The 15,962-nt window shown below is 42.4% G+C and overlaps 1 protein-coding gene across 2 annotated transcripts; it reads left to right on the top strand.

Annotated features, from left to right (window-relative positions):
- Positions 1-293: 293 nt before the first annotated feature.
- Positions 294-15,426, top strand: LOC107388962 (ras association domain-containing protein 8). 2 transcript variants are annotated; one of them, XM_015964787.3, is made up of 6 exons: positions 294-505; positions 7,894-8,101; positions 10,966-11,765; positions 11,900-12,097; positions 12,849-12,987; positions 14,496-15,426. In XM_015964787.3, the coding sequence occupies exons 2-6, from the start codon at positions 7,999-8,001 to the stop codon at positions 14,615-14,617; spliced, it is 1,362 nt and encodes a 453-aa protein (XP_015820273.1). In that variant the 5' UTR covers positions 294-505; positions 7,894-7,998; the 3' UTR covers positions 14,618-15,426. The 2 variants fall into 2 exon arrangements, with proteins under 2 accessions (XP_015820273.1, XP_070406521.1); XM_070550420.1 differs by lacking the exon at positions 294-505 and adding an exon at positions 5,644-5,760.
- The last annotated feature ends 536 nt before the right edge of the window (positions 15,427-15,962 follow it).

The raw sequence follows: 15,962 nt of genomic DNA, 5'->3' as shown, positions 1-15,962 counted from the left end.
AATCCGGTGTTGGGCGCAGTAATAGGCTCCATGAATCAACTTTATCTCTGTTACAGATACGGATGTTTTTGTGTTTTACTGAGAGAAGAACTTTGTGTCATTGTTGTGTTTAGATGTCCTGTCTGTGAGGAAAAGTTGAGGGCATCCTCCTCCTCCCTCAGCGTGTTGTTGCAGCTTTAAACGGTCCACAATGCCTTGCGGTGTCCCAGTTCCAGGCGGTGTACCAGCAGAAGCGCACCAGTGGAGAGCAGAGGCGCATTTTCCGCAGCTTTCTGCTCACACCACAGAGAGGACAAACACAAACTTTCCGACCGGGATTCAAACCGGCACCCCTCCGGTCTCTGAAGTCATCGGTGGTCTCCTGTAACGATTTTCTGACGCGTTTCCTTGACGCAGTTCGCTGGAAGTGATTTATCGAGCGATGGTGAAGAAGGACGCGTTTTGCGCTTTTGCCCGTGTTTTCCTCAGAAACTTCCACCCGGAGGGGACGACTGAGCTGGAGCAGGTAAGGCCTGGATCATCTGATATTTTCCGCACCCCGAGCCGCAGCTGAGCGTGCGTGAAGCCAAAATAACGGGAGCATTTCTGTAGTGGGATAGTTGTGAACCAACTACAGCCCTGCTTTAACGCCATTGCTCCAGCCTCCACACTAAACTACAGAGAGAGCGCAAATATTCTGTCCCGAATAATCACGATTCTAAAGATGTCCAGCTTGGAGGAGTAAGTTCTGACTGTTTCCCCAACAAGCCAGACGCTTTGCAGATCTTTAACTATATGTACTGCTTTGCCTTTCTTTTGTTTAATTATCATCTCTTTTTTTTCTAAATGCAAATCATTCCCTCTCTTAAAGCCATCATCTATCCTCATTATTCTGACTCTCTTCAGTGATTTCTAAAGATTGATTTTCCATGCAGCTGCAGGGTCAACTTCATGACCTCAGAGAAGTTTGTGGACTTCAGTAATGCTGCATCACACAAACGGACACTGCCTCTGTCAAATTATTTAGATGCCATAAACGCAGTAGAGAAATCCAGCTCCAGATGATGTTTTGCAAACCACAGTACCATCTGCATTGGTCAGATGCATTCATAGCCCTGCTGTTCCCTCTCTCCTGCTGCAGGAGTGTGCTGCTCCTTCAAAGCTGCCCAGTGAGCAGTGAATATGGCAAGGGAACAAAGGCGGCATTATTGCTGGCTGAATGTGCCGTCCAGATGTTGGGAGACTCAGCCAGCGCTGACCTACCAAATGGGGGAAGGCTGCTTCAGCTCCTAATAGTTTAATATCAGCCAGGCAGACTGATGGCTCAGAGGCGGGGACCTCAGACTGAGCTCAGAGGAGCTGTGGGTGTTTCTAGCGTGACTGGATGTCGGTTTAATCCCAAACACCCCGGTCTTCAGAGTGGATCAAAATCATTCTGAGAAAGCACACTATCTACTCATCCTTAGAGCTCCTCTTTGACACTTTAGGTCACAGAGGAGGGGCTTAAAAGGAGTTTTAGAGGTGACAGTGTGTCACAGTTTGGAGTTTAATGTTACCCTGGGGTGATTTTCCTAAACAGTGGTCTGTTAAAACACAGAACACGGGGTCTCAAACTAAAGGAAACCAGGTCCCAGTTCAATAAAAATTTGAGCAGAGGAAGAAGGATCTAAAATTGTAAAAAGATGCAATAAAACCAATGACAACTTGAGCTCTGAGAGAAACTTTTTCAAAGATAATAACTTCAGCAACAAACCCTAATCATTGGAGATAGACGGCACACATCAGCAATGGAATCAAAGAAAAGGAACAAACGGACAAAACAGGAACAAAACGACCACTTCAGATGATAACTTATGTATTATTGAATGAGTGAATGATCAATTTATTCAGTCAGTCATCTTAAGATAATGTGTACAATAACATGTCATACAAATAGATACAAATACCATTTCTCACTAACATATACATTCATTTGTATATGGTGTCTATTTGGTATCTCATGACTGAATAGGTTTAGGCAGAAGCAATAGCTTGTATAATTGCCTAACCTGCTTACAAAACAATTTTTCAATTTCCCGCAATGAACCAACAACCCAAATAAAAATAAAACACAAATCCATCCATCAACATCAAATTAATACTCTTCAAAAATATTTTTACTGATAAGTTTTTTAAGAACTGAAAGAGAAGTTGCTAATTTTAATTCTATTTTAGCCTCATTCCAAAATTTTACTCCCATTACAGAGATACATCTCCTGAATTGAACTGAATCTGAGTTAACTGGAGGAGATGAATAAAGATCAGAAAGATTTCTAAAGCCCTAACAGAGAGATGGAATATTTAAGATCCAGAGCAGCTGGAAGACTTACTTGTATTTATCCTTTTTAACTCCTTTCATCTGACGTAAAATATTTCTTGTAGGGTGGTTCTTTATTAGACCAGATGTACACTGTAAAATTGCTAACCCTGCAGAACCTGATGAGTATTCAAGAAAGCGGGTTAACCAGGACCTTAAAGGTGATCTATGATGACATTTTCATTTCTTGAGTCACTAAGGACACACAAAGAATATTTATAAAGTTATTTGCAGTACGTCTTGCATGAAATGATTTCGGCAGTTTTATTCTTCTAGTTTCAGTACCTTCCTGAATGAGCTGTTTCAGGGCTCACTCGGACTGCTTTTAGCTGAGAAGCTATGATGTCCGGGAGGGTCTCAGAGTAGAGCTGCTGCTCCTCCAGCAGTGGCGCTCTAGGAGGGGTGGTTTTATTCTAATTTCCCCATTTGTGACATCACAAATGTGTATTTCTTTGAAACGGGTTGTTTTGGGCACATTATTCCTAAAAACCAAACGCTGACCGAAAACGGATGGATGCTTTTTTTTTCACATTTGGAGTAGGCAGGCTGTTCACAGAGGCAGTAGAGACACTCATGGCAGCACAAAATATTGCAAAAGGTGAGTTTTACATAATTTGTCTCCTTTAAGGAAACTTTTTTTCTTGTGCCAAGGTGTAATCTTCATTCACAACTCTGGCGTTGCTGTAACATTACCACTAAGCTTGGCGGCACAACCGCATAATTCCCGCATCACCATGCCGCCACGGCGCTTTAAGACACACCGTGGCAATGCTACGTTGATTTATGAGCACGGTGTGTTGTATGAAAGCAGCTTTAGTCTTTTTTCCACGAGTTACACATTTTTAAATCATCCAGACAGACCTTGCAGCAGTGGCTCACCTGTTTCAGCATGTGTTTTGTACAAAATAATCAATCTGAAGTAGAACTTGCCTGCTGGGAGGGTTAACTTAAACCTTCCATCTAATCCTGGAATAGCTCAGATCCTGCTTGAGGAAATCAGATTAGTCCACTCAGAACAAGACCAAATCCAGGACTATTTCACACCGTGACTGACTTATCAGATTCTGGTTAGTCTGCATTTAAACAGCTTTTTAAATCAACTCCTAATCTCTGACTGGGAAACTGCTCATCTCTCTGTGTAACAACTAATATGAATGAGACTGACGATTCAATGAAAATGAATGCTTCATGAAAAGCGATTGCCTATTTAATTTGCTCTGATGGTCATTTGTTTTACTCGCTGTTTAGCATCTGGGAACAGGTAGTAGATGGGTCCCTTAAGTTTCTTATCTCGTTGTCACGGCCAGTTTCTTTCTCACAGCGCAGGAATGCATCTCCTGGCTCTTATCTGTTCCTGCTCTGCCGGATCAAGGCCTCCCTCTGGTCTTTACCATCCTCTGTGATGTTTACACTTGCAGACGGCGCTGGATGAACTTTAGGCTGGCATAGTTGCAACTTGAGATTTCTCAGCCTGTTTAGACGTCAACATGTCGTGCATTAATCACAGATCATGCTGATTGTATCTGTTTATGTAGCTATTGCACCCAATTTCTTATTTGAGGGAACTGACAAAAGGGTTTCTGCTGTTTGTTCGAACCCCGTTACCGATAGAGCCTCGACAATAAACCAGCGTCTGGCTCTTGTTGCTCACTGAGATCTCTTTCACAACAGATCTGTTGCCAATTACAGCACAGCATAAATGGCTTGTAATTACTTGCTACTCTACTGGGTGCACAGTCTGAATTAAAGTTTGGTAACTAACAGCCAGGAAGGCTTCAGCTCTAGACTGAAGTCTCTTAACAAACATCCATTTGTTTTTAATTAAGTCCAGCCTCTGACTGTTTTAGATGTCAGGAACCTTTTATTCTGGAGTGAGCTGCTGTGATTTACGCTTAATTCCTTCCAAATTGCCGCCCACATATTTTGACACTCGATTGTATGCCTGTATTGTTTTCTTTCTAGACAAACAACAGTCGCAAAAAAATAAATTGAATAAAGTGCACAGGAACCAGAAAGTGTGTCTTTGCAGGGCAGTAAATGTGAAGCACTGACATTTTCCTTTGAGATCATTTTTCCTCCGGCGTTTTTGTCCTATTTTACTGTAATGAACGTCTTTTTTTGTGTTTCCTGGAGGACCCCCTTGCTCAGGAAAACATGCTCGTAAATTCACCCGTTGTGCTGCAAAGGTAAATACTCGGGTATTTCTTTATGGTGTGAGTTTCTGGCGGTGTCGAAACACCCTCATGAGCATATGGTCGACTGTTTACACCAGCAGCTTTTTCCCTGCCAGCTTGGTGTGCTCCTGTAGGTCTGGAGAACCGTCACGAGCAGCCGGGGAGGCAGGCTGTTCAGTTCTGCTCACAAACACACCTCAGTGCCCACAGAAGAATGCAGCTCAACGCCAGACTGAAACAAACGCAGACTCGGCAATCATCTGGACTTTGAGTTTTATGCGTAAATGTCTCATCTCATCTGAGCTTTAATAAAAACTCTCAGAAATCTAAGAGCTCATGTGTCTCAGAAAATGCCTTTTTGGCAGAAGCTGCACAGATCAGGAGGCGGTTGGGCTTCCCTCTCCAGGCCGTGGCCTTGACGGGCCAGCGAAATGGAGCTTGTAGAGCTCAGGATGGCACTCTTCCCTGCACCGCTGCGCCTGCATCATCAGTTTCTTTTTGGGTTAATGTTAATGAATACAGTACCACAGAAATGACATTTGCGTCACCCCGAGCTCTGAATAATAAACGGATGTGTGTAAGCCTCTTCTGCTTTAGAGTCGTTTGTATTAAAGTGTTGCTGTGGTTGGTGCATTTCATCACCCCTGGCTTGGATGGCGTTCGTGGTTTCACCATCACTTTGGAAAAAACGTTTAGCAACTTAAGTTTTTAGGTTCACGGCACACATGCACACATAGAAAATTCTGCGTATTCTTTCTTGTCTGACCATTTTCCTGTTTCCATTCCATCGTTCGGAGCTTTATGGCCATTTAAGGGCAGTCTGAAAGAGGGATAAAAGCACTTTCTAACCAGCTGTGAGAGAGCCAAGAATAGAGTGAGCAGGCGACGGACAAAGGTGACGCTTTTCTACCTGGAAATGCTCAACAGTAACCATTTAGCCACTGGGTGAACAAAAGTCAGAATGAAAATGTCCATGGTTTGGGCTGGTTCGATTGTTGAATTTAATCTATTATAATGCAAGACACTTGTAGAAAGGTCATTAAAAATGTCCTTCTACAAATTAATTCAGCCATTCTGTCTTTTCCTGCTTTTCTGTTTAATGTTTTGAACAGATTTGGAGGGGTTGTTGGTTGGGGGAAGGACAAACTTGTGTGGATGACTTTGTAAACGTGGACTGGCAATACCTGAACTGGGGGAGGTGTAATTTCTGGAGGTGGACGAACAAAAGGACCTTTTGACACAGCAGTGAAGGTTAGATCCACGGAGAGGGCGATACTGATCGGTCATTTATTCTGTCCCTGTCGACCGTCCTTGAGAGACACTTAAAGGATCCAGTCATCTAAATGAGTATTTCATTTTTTTAATCCTTTCATTCTTTTTCTTTATAGATTTCTTTTTTTTATGTTTAATTTTAATCAACAATTAAAGCTGCTATAGCCAAACTGCAAAATAGCTAGGTTTTGAATGCAACTTCAGTCACAGAACATTCTATTGGGCATCTTCTCTGCTTCCGTGTGCAACAGAACCAGGAACCCGCATTGCTAGAAGAAACGAGAGAGCGCTAAACACCAAATGCCATTTTCTACGTCCAAACGTCTTTTGTTGCCCGTGACTTCACATGGTGTTTTTCTTTTTGGGACTCTGGTAGTTTGTCCTAAAGTTGAAGTGGTAGCAGCCGGCTGTTTCTCCTTTTTTGATATTGAGCTGCAAACCTCTCACACCAGTGGTGTTCTGCTGCTAAACACGAGTGCGTAATGAGTTGAGGACCCAGGGAACTGCGGCGGTTCAGCTGGACCGACAACCGGATGGTCCAATAGTTGTTGTTTACAGTTCAAAACATGTTGGTGACAGTGTTCTGGCAAAACGTCCTACCCATAGGATAATTTTACGGTGTTTTACATGACACAAACCCCAAAAATCAAGTATCAACGTCAATAAAAAGTACTAATACTTACTACTTACCTATTTTTCTGCAAATATGACAACAGAGTAGCATTCCCTTTTTGTGTTGTGCGCATGCGCGCACATGCTCAGGAACAACGGGTAGGATGGTTTACGGAGTAGGAGAAATTCCCAGAACAACGGTTTTTAGAAAAATGCGACAGAACCACTTTATTATTTTTTTGTTTTAATCTCCACAATATATTTATAACTAGACTATGTTACAATATTGTTAAGAGGCATGAAAATAAAGTTTAAAGGTTGGACGTTGTAGTGATTTGAACAGTCCGCTTGGCACAGCTAGGCTGGCGCTGTGGAAGAGGGCGTCAAGCAGCTGCTCCTGAGCCCAGAAGATGTATGAACATCAAAAACTGTTATAAACTAAACTTATTAGTAGAAATTAGTCCTTACCCTGTATGATTCCTCACTGGACACGGTGCTGGCTGGTCGGTAAGTCCTTATAAAGACGGGCTAAAAAGGCTTTCTCATAACCAACCCGCCTCCCTGCTTGACACTCAGCTTTAAGAGGTTGGATTGGGGGTTAAACCACCAAATAGTTATCAAGCGCAGCCACAGCTGCAGCTCACCACTCCCCACAAGAATGGGTCAAATGCAGAGATGTAATTTCACCAGTGTGTGATGATGACTAATAGGACTTTACCTTAACTTTAAAAAATGTTTTTTTTAAATCTCTTTTGTTTTTCTAATATATTTAATAAACCTCTAAAACCTGATGAATGGCTCGGGACGACTTTACCAAATTCAATATGGCTGCCACAGCTCATTGACACCTATCACAGAACTGCATGGCTCCATCTTTATCACGTTTGCAGGTATTCAGCTAAAATTTGTCTTGGTAGCAGCTGAGAGTCTTTCACAACTCATAATTTGAGTGCAGATGAATTATGCAGGATAATATGAAATTACATGCATCTTATTTGACTATAACTTACTATAATGCCCTCATTCTGCAAAAGAAGATAATCTCAGTTGAAGCTTGGTCCAAATGTTTTAGTTTATTTTCTTTGTTTTTCGTTGTTTTGGTCTGACAGTGTTGGGAATTTTCCAGCTATTTGCATTTTTATTCCTCACATGTTTCTGTCCTTTGACTGTAACTGAGTTAATCCTTCTGTCATCACTGCTTGCATCTAATTCTCTGTACAAAAGCAGGAACTGGGCCGGGGACGTCTGCCGGCAGATTCTTCCTGCAGCTCCAGCGGTCATGCACTTTTCTTTTTTGAAGGGGGAATAAAACATCAGTTTAACATTCCGGAGTCTGATCTGTGTTTACGTTCATACTCCCACCTGTGACTTATGTTTCTGTGCACTCTTTGTTTCTAATGAATTAACTGCCAGTGTTAACGAGCATAGCGGCCTTGTAACTTTGGCCTTGATTACATCCTGTCTAACCGTTTCCTGTTTTCCCCTGTGTTTCCTCTGCAGTGAATTAGCCAGAGGGCTGGGTTTTTCTGCTAACCTGCATCATTCCACCCTTGAATAATGTTGGGGCCGACGCACCATAACTGGCCTCCTCTCTTCTGACCCAAAATGGAACTCAAGGTCTGGGTGGATGGCATCCAGAGGGTTGTGTGTGGGGTTACGGAGGCAACCACGTGCCAGGAGGTGGTGATTGCTTTGGCCCAGGCTATAGGTAAATATTCCTGTTTTTAATAGCTACTAAAAAGCACACCTGAGACACAACCTGCCCTCTTAACTTTTAAATTAGTTATTTACCTTTTTGAAACACTATTTTCTGACGTTCTAATCAAACATGTGGAACATACTCTAGTAGTGTCGCTATTTAGTCACAGTCCAGCAAGGTTAAACAACTTATTTGGGCTCAATAGTCTTTATAAAGAGCGTGTTTGCTGTGTGACGGATCTCTCTCACACACACACACACACACACACACACACACACACACACACACACACAGGCTGAGAGCACACCTGGGTGTTAGTTGATGTTTTTGGTAGCTGTGACTCAGGAGGAAGAGCTATCATCAGGAAAATGGAAGGTTGGTTCAACTGCAACCTCAATTTTAGTCCAAGTGTCCTTGGGTAAGATGACTAATCTCACAATGCTCAAAAATCACGCGTATGTGTGTGTGTGTGTGGGGGGGAATTAATGAATGTTGCCTGTATTTAGAAAGGGCTTTGAGTGATAACCAAGGCCATAATAGTGAGAAAATGATTAACTTTATTTATTTATTTATTATATATAATTTCATTAAATTGCTTCAATTCAGTTTATTTATATAGTCCCAATTCACCACAAGAGCCGTCTCAGGGCACAAATGAAAGGTTCTAATTGAACAAACCCATTGAGTTCATTAAAAGTTTTCTGTGTAAGGAAACCCAGCACATTCCTAGTTATGAGATTTTTTTTAGGTCAATAACAAAGCAAAAAAGCAAAGTTGATCACAAATCTGCTTTAAGGTAATGATCCTAACATGATTTGAAGCTAAAGTTGAAGCAGACTACACTCACAAGACCGTTGGGTACTAGGGGGTGTACTGGTAAGAATCTAGCGATACGATAAATATCACAACACAGGAAAGACCGTACGATATATTTTAATACTAAAAGTCAGACGCTGTTTGCAGCTTCAAAAATTTTAATCAGATGCTTCCAAGACACACTGGGTGTTACCGTAAGATCTGGTGAACTTCTGCCACCTAGCAGCATAGGTTTGAATTGCACCTCACTAAAGGAATACATTAAATGTTTGTATGTAAATTCTCAAAAAATATCAACACACAGCTTTTGAATATTGATTCAGTATCATAACATGAAATCGTATTATTATACGTATGGATATTTTCTTACAGACTGCACAGTGGTTAGCATTGCTGCCTTGCAGCAAGAAGGTCCTGGGTTCACATCTCGGGCTGGGGTCTCTCTGCATGGAGTTTGCATGTTCTCCCTTTGCACGCTCAGAGTACTCTGGCTTCCACCTGCATTCCAAAAACGTGATTGTCAGGTTAATTGATCTTAGTTAATTGTGTGTGCATGGTTGCTTGTCTTGTGTGTCTCTGTGTTGCCCTGCGATGGACTGGCAACCTGTCCAAGGTGTACCCTGCTTGTATGCCTGTAGACTGCTGGAGATCGGCACCAGCGACCATGCAAGTACAGTTGACGGCTGGATGGACATTTTCTTACATCGCTATTGGATACACCTTGCTAGTTCTGGGTTTGACCCCTTTTTTCCTTCAGAATCATCTTAATTATTTGTCTCAGATTCATTACGGGGTTGGAAACCAACCACAGCTGTCGTGTGACTGGCTGTGAAGGTGTTAAACAACTGAACTATTCTATAACCAGTTGTAAATCTGAGCTTCTTCCTGAATGCCAACTCCAAATAAGCATATGTGTGTGAGTGTGTGCACGCACTCGTGTGTGTTTGTTGCCTCAGTTATGAAAAGTAAATGTTTTGTGATGTTAAGCTCCGTGTTGGAAACCTGGTAAATATTAAATGCTGTGTGCCTGGAACCCGTTAGCTTCTGACTGATGTCTGCTCATGAATCCCTTTGATGTCTGCTGAACTTAAGCTCTAATACCAGAACATTTCCTGCAGCGTGTTTCTGACCCAAATATTAGACTCGGCAGTGCTGCTAAAAGCAGGAAAAGGTTGCAGCTTCTGTTTGGAGCCCGTTTGTCGATCATAGGAGTAGAACTCCCATCTGTGGAATTTCATGTGATCATATGACTCTGATTTGTACATCACACCACAAACCACCAGTTTCGTCGGCTGCTCATCCACGCGTTCATCAGCCCACAGCTCTAATGGGAGTTGAAACCCTTTTTAAAATGCCAAACTGTTGTTTTTAAACAGAAAGGAGGTCCTGATGAAGTAAACAACCGTCATCTCCTCTGCCTACACTTTAAGCTCCTGCTGCGCGTTGGGTCATCATCAGTGACTATATTGGGGCTTTCTTGGATGCAAACACCCCGTTTTCCCATATGGCAGCTTTAGGAATGGGCCACTTCAACATAATGTATTGACATCACTTCCCACTAAGAGCAGGGGAGGAGGAAGGAAAGTCTGACTCATCCCTGGGTCGACTGCCAAACTGTGAAAGCAGCACTTCTCTCCGAGCCCCCTCCTCTGTCTCTCTGATATTTAACACATCTACACCATCTTAAGTGATCCGACATCAATATTGATTTTACATTTTGACATTTAAGAGGTGTTTCTGTCTAGATGCTTCTGATTTTTGTTTCGTAGCAAGAATAGATGTATTTATTTTGGCTGAAACGTGGCAGCGTCGCTGAAAGGCCTTTTTTCTAACTGTGCTGTAATACATCCGCCTTTTTTTTTTCTTTTTTTTTTTGCAGGAAATTTACCCTTGAACGTTTCATCTAGCAAAAACAATGACTTGGGAAATTTTGTAATGGAGAAAATATGGTTTTCTTTTTTTTTTCATCTCGTGACCTAAAATTTCCTAAAATTTATTATCACCAACATTGATTTTTATAGATTTTTGGGTTTTTTATTTAATGTGTTTGTCTGCAGGTCGTACAGGGAGGTACACTCTGGTGGAGAAATGGCGGGACACCGAGCGCCACCTAGCCCCGCACGAGAGCCCCGTGGCTTCTCTGAACACCTGGGGTCAGTACGCGGGAGACGTTCAGTTGATCCTGCTTCGCACTGGCCCCTCCCTGACTGAGCGCCCTCCATCAGAAGGGCCCCCGCTCAGGGGTCCAGAACGTGGGCTGCATCGTCAAAGTCTCCCTCCGCTCGCAAAGCTACGCCACCCCAACGACGGCTCGCTCCACCGCCGTGAGCCACGGCGCAAGTCGCTCACTTTCACAGGCGCGCCTAGAAGTCTAAAGGAGATCCTGGGTGGGGGCAGTGTCAGTGAGGCCGAAGGCAAGAGAAGATTTCTCCTGGGAAGTGGCGGGAATCACCACCATGTAGGACCAGCCACTGGGACGGCTTCACCTGGTCTGTGGGCCTGTCGCATGGAAGATCTGGTTCGATTGGTCAGCCTGCAGAGAGAGACTCTGAACATGCTGGAGAAGAAGCTGGAGGCCTATGAGGCTGAGCTCCAAGCCTGGGGAGGTGGAAGTAGGGTCCAGAGAGGTGGGTTTGCTGTGGATCTGAATGGAGGTGGAGGGTTGATGGAGGAAATCTTGAGGTTGGAGAAGCACCTAAGGAAGAATGAGGTGGAGATGGAGGAGGAAGAGTTCTGGGCCACCGAGCTGCAGATTGAAATAGAAAGTGAGAGACAGCTGGAGGAAAGGTTGCAGGAGCTCCGAGGACGCCTGCAGAGCTGCGAGCGGGACATTGAGGAAAAGTTGGCAATAGTTCAGGTGGGCAATTGGGGGAATTTTCCCTGCATTACAGAAAAATGAAGAGTTTCTTCATCTATCTTGTAATGTTGATTTAACTTATTGAATTTCCACAGTTTTTTCACGCTCAGCTTATCGTTTATTTTCCACATCAGGGAGTGGAAGCAGGCCTGGAGGAGGAGAAGCTGCAAAGAGAGCGTCGAGAGAACCAGTGGGTCAACGAGGCAGAGGCTCGGGCGCAGCTCCTCAGGGTCAAGGCAGAGCTGAAGGCCCAGGAGAGGCAGGCCATCCAGCTGGAGAGCAGCTGCAGGGCTGTGGACAGGTCGCTGGGTCAAAGCAGTAAGAAACTGCAGGTGAGCTGAGCGATCTGCTCAGGCGTTTATGCTGAGTCATCACTAACGATGGTTCTGAACAGATGTTTATCTGAGTGTTTTACACATAACAGCTGCTTGACTTTTAGAATACACACAGTTCTCAAATAAAAACAGCTTCTTTTTTTTTTTGGCTTTTACTGTCCAGTATTTTGGTAGCTAGTCTCTAGATTTGAGCCAGATGCATTACATAACACACAATTTTGCCTGGAAGTGTTGTTTAGGCATTTTTCTACCAGCTGCATATACAAATAACACCAAAGATGAGATTTGACAGGTTATTTATTTCCTGTAAATGAAGTTGTTGCTGCTAAAATACTATTTTATTTGTGCCAGTGTGGTGTTTTTCATAGTACACTAAACAAATGGGAACAAATGGACATTTTTACTGGCTGCTGGTAACAAAATGTCTAAAAATTACATTCAGTTTTTTTCTGTTGTGATCAGAAAATCATATGAACTTATCAGGATTACTTTAGAGCGTTGTAAGATAGCTCCTCCCCTTGTAAGCTAAGTTTATGAGCAAGAATAGTTGCATAAATTCCCTCCATGGGGCCCCAGAACACAAAGTAAATAACATGCATGTGAACACTAAAACCTTCCTAAAGTACGCCCTACTTCCCACCTGATTAGACTGACGTTGCATGATTGAAGTTTGTTTGGAGGGATGGGAGCTCAGACCGCTCAGACTAGGCTGCTTGTTCTGATTCACGGATCTGCTGTTTGGATGAAGGACATGCAGCAAGAGCTGGAGCAGCTGACCAAGGAGCTGAGGCAAGTCAACCTGCAGCAGTTCATCAAGCAGACCGGTACCAAGGTCACGGTGCTGCCGGCTGAACCTGCCGAGGAAGACGGCACCAGCAGCAGTCATGGTATGAAGCAGAAAGTCAGCTGATTTCTACCTCTCCGTGTTGGAGTCCAGGCGGATGAATCTTAAACGTGTCTGTGAATGTGTGAAATCAAAGTTGAGGTCTTCACTCCCTGCGTTAGTGCAGCCGTGCTCATTGTTCTGTGGCCTCGTTTCTCAGCAGCCTGCTGAGAGTAAACAACTCCGTTTGGAGCTCAAAGTGTCCGTCTGAGCCTCTGTGAAAGGAGGATAGAATGGCAGTAATGAAAAGCGCATGCAGCGCAGGTCTTTCTGCTGCTCTCTGTGCCAGTTCCACCTCCACGCCTGCAGCAGCCTGGGTACAGCGTCTTCACCTTCACTCTTTTTCTTTATCTTCCTTCTTCCCTCCACCCTCGACGCGCTGTGATGGCCTCCGCTAACCGTGGCTCTGCTGTTCTGGAACACACCACTGACTTCACACACGTGATAAGAAAACTGTTGAAAAGCTCACACAGATAAGAGCCAGGTGGTTCTAAAACCTTCACGACAATCTTAGAAAAGATGCTTACTGAAACGTTTGAAAGAGAAAAAATACGATTTAATGTAAGTCTAATGCGGTGATGATTTATGACCTTTTTCATTTTAATCAAAATGGATAAATCTCGACTTTAAGGTCTCTGTAGCTATTTTTGCTTTACATTTTTGTAGCATCAAATAACTCATCGTAGCAGTTTCCAATAATGTGAAGTTATAACTGCATAATTAGCCTTTAGTAACCTTCTAATACAGGTGTGGAAATGGAGGCCATTGTGCCAAGCCAGTAAATTCCCTGCATTGCCTTTTTTTTCTTCTGTTCTTTCCTTTGCAAAGCTCAGTTTTGCCCCCTGGTGGCTCCACCTGAGAAGTACATCACAAAGCAGAATTTTTGTGTTTCGTTATAAATTGCAAGAATTATCCAAGGATTTAGTTCCTACTGGAAAATTTGCAGCCCTGTTGCATGAAGACGTTTGGTAACATGTTTCAACAAGGGTTGTTACTCAGAGCATCATTAAGCAAAGGTTCCTTTATTAATGTCACTGTTGTTAAATATTAAGTGTTCTTAAGGTTAGAACAAAGGGCCACGGGGGTTCTATTAGTAATTCATTACATAATATGGTGAAGCAGTTGTTAATACTTTAGTATTATTTAATAATGCACTAAGTACCGTTAATAGAAGGACCCTTATTGTAAAGTGTTACCAGACATTTTAAGATATAAATCTTTTTATTTTGAGAAAAACATAAAAACTCTAATTATAAATCTATTAATATTTGATAAATATTGATGTAAATAATTTTATAAATCTAAAAAAATATGTTTGACTGTTTTTACAATTTTATAAAACTATAAATGAATGAAAATACAACAAAGATCAAACAGTTTTAGATTTAAAATGATTATGATTATTGTTGTTGTTGTTAATAATAATAATAATGATAATGAAGATGTTGTTGAAAATGCTGTCTCCAGATCCTAATAAAGGAGATTAAATTTAATTTTTACTCTCACCATCAGATTTAGTTCAGCTGACCGGATCGTTGAAGCGTCCCGGCTCATCCCACCAGATGTCCAGTCCTCTCCGTGTCCTCCACAGCCCTCTCAGCTCTGGTCTGAACCCGGAGGGGATCTATGTTTGACCCCAAGGCGTGTGAGTCAACAAGTGGAGGGCGCCTCAGCCGTAACTGACTATGCATACTTTAGTTTTTGTACCTGAAGGCAAGTCTGAAGACACGGACTGATCTGAATGGATGTTACTGGTGAGGATTAACCGAAAAGATAGAACTCCATCAACATGTCGACTTGATACATTCTCACTTTAGTACCTGCTGAATGATTTGTATTGTTCTCTCTTTAGCATCTTGATTACAAACCTGCCTTTTAGACACTATTCTTAAGATTCTCGGAATATGTGTGTGTCTGCATTATTGCTCCAGTGCAATGACTGGCTCTTATGTAAGTGAAGGATCCACTCGTGTCTGTAGTAGAACTGTGAACAATCTGTCCCCGTGCACCGTCTGTTCAAGTTTAAACTATGCACAAATACTTAATATTTTTGTTACTGAAGAATGTTTGTTTGTATTTGCCAAAACGGTGGCTCATTGTAAAAGTTTCTTACTTTCTAGCTTTACTTGGGTAGTTTATTTTATTACCAAAATGCAGTCGGTCATTCCTACAGTAACGATTGCAGTCAGTGTTACTTAGCTAAGTTTTGTTGAGTATAAAGTATATATTTTTTGAATGCATTAAGTTTTTTGTTCCCTGATGATCATGTGGCCAAAGATTTGCAGGTCTTGTTGCATGATTGTTTTGGCCATAAATGAATGTGCAGAGTCCTCGCGGTTCAGTGAATCTGTTAGGTGAGCGGCAAGCGGTGGCATGTAATCGTAAAACAGTGTGAGCTAGCGTGAGTTGGTGATTAAAATGACCTGTGTGCATTCATCAGCATGCATGCAGCCCGAATAGTAAATATTTGCAGCACTTCTTAGACTGTAGATAATCAACCAGTGTGTATGTCGTGTTATGAAGTGTGTGAGTCAGAATAGCCAAGTTATGAAGCTTAGGTTGTAGTTCAGCTGCTATGAACACATCAAAGTGCCTTATATTCATGCAACAAATGGTGCATTCAAGTGCTGCACAGTCTAAGTTTAGCACGAACATGAAGGATTACAGTTTAGAGCACAACATCAGTGTTTTAATGCCAAACTGCAACAAGTAAGCATGACAACAGGAAGCTACTTTTTTCTGTCAGTGTTTTGTAGAAATGCCAGAGTGAGGAGAAACTTCTAGATCTCTGAACTTTGCTACTGTAATTTTACACAGAATGCTGTAAAAAGTACTAACACTTTAGTAAATTGTACTTTTTTCCTCTTCTTCATGCAACACTTGTGAACTGTAAATCAAATCAGAGCTGTCAGATAATTGTTGTCACTGTTTACATCTTCATATCCTAGTAAACAAGATGTCAACTTTAAGTAACCTGTT

The sequence above is a fragment of the Nothobranchius furzeri genome, chromosome 4, assembly GCF_043380555.1.
Source record: "Nothobranchius furzeri strain GRZ-AD chromosome 4, NfurGRZ-RIMD1, whole genome shotgun sequence".
In the NCBI taxonomy this organism is placed as follows: Eukaryota; Metazoa; Chordata; class Actinopteri; order Cyprinodontiformes; family Nothobranchiidae; genus Nothobranchius; species Nothobranchius furzeri.
Note: the sequence above shows the minus strand (reverse complement) of the source record. Positions and strands in the feature narration are given on the sequence as shown.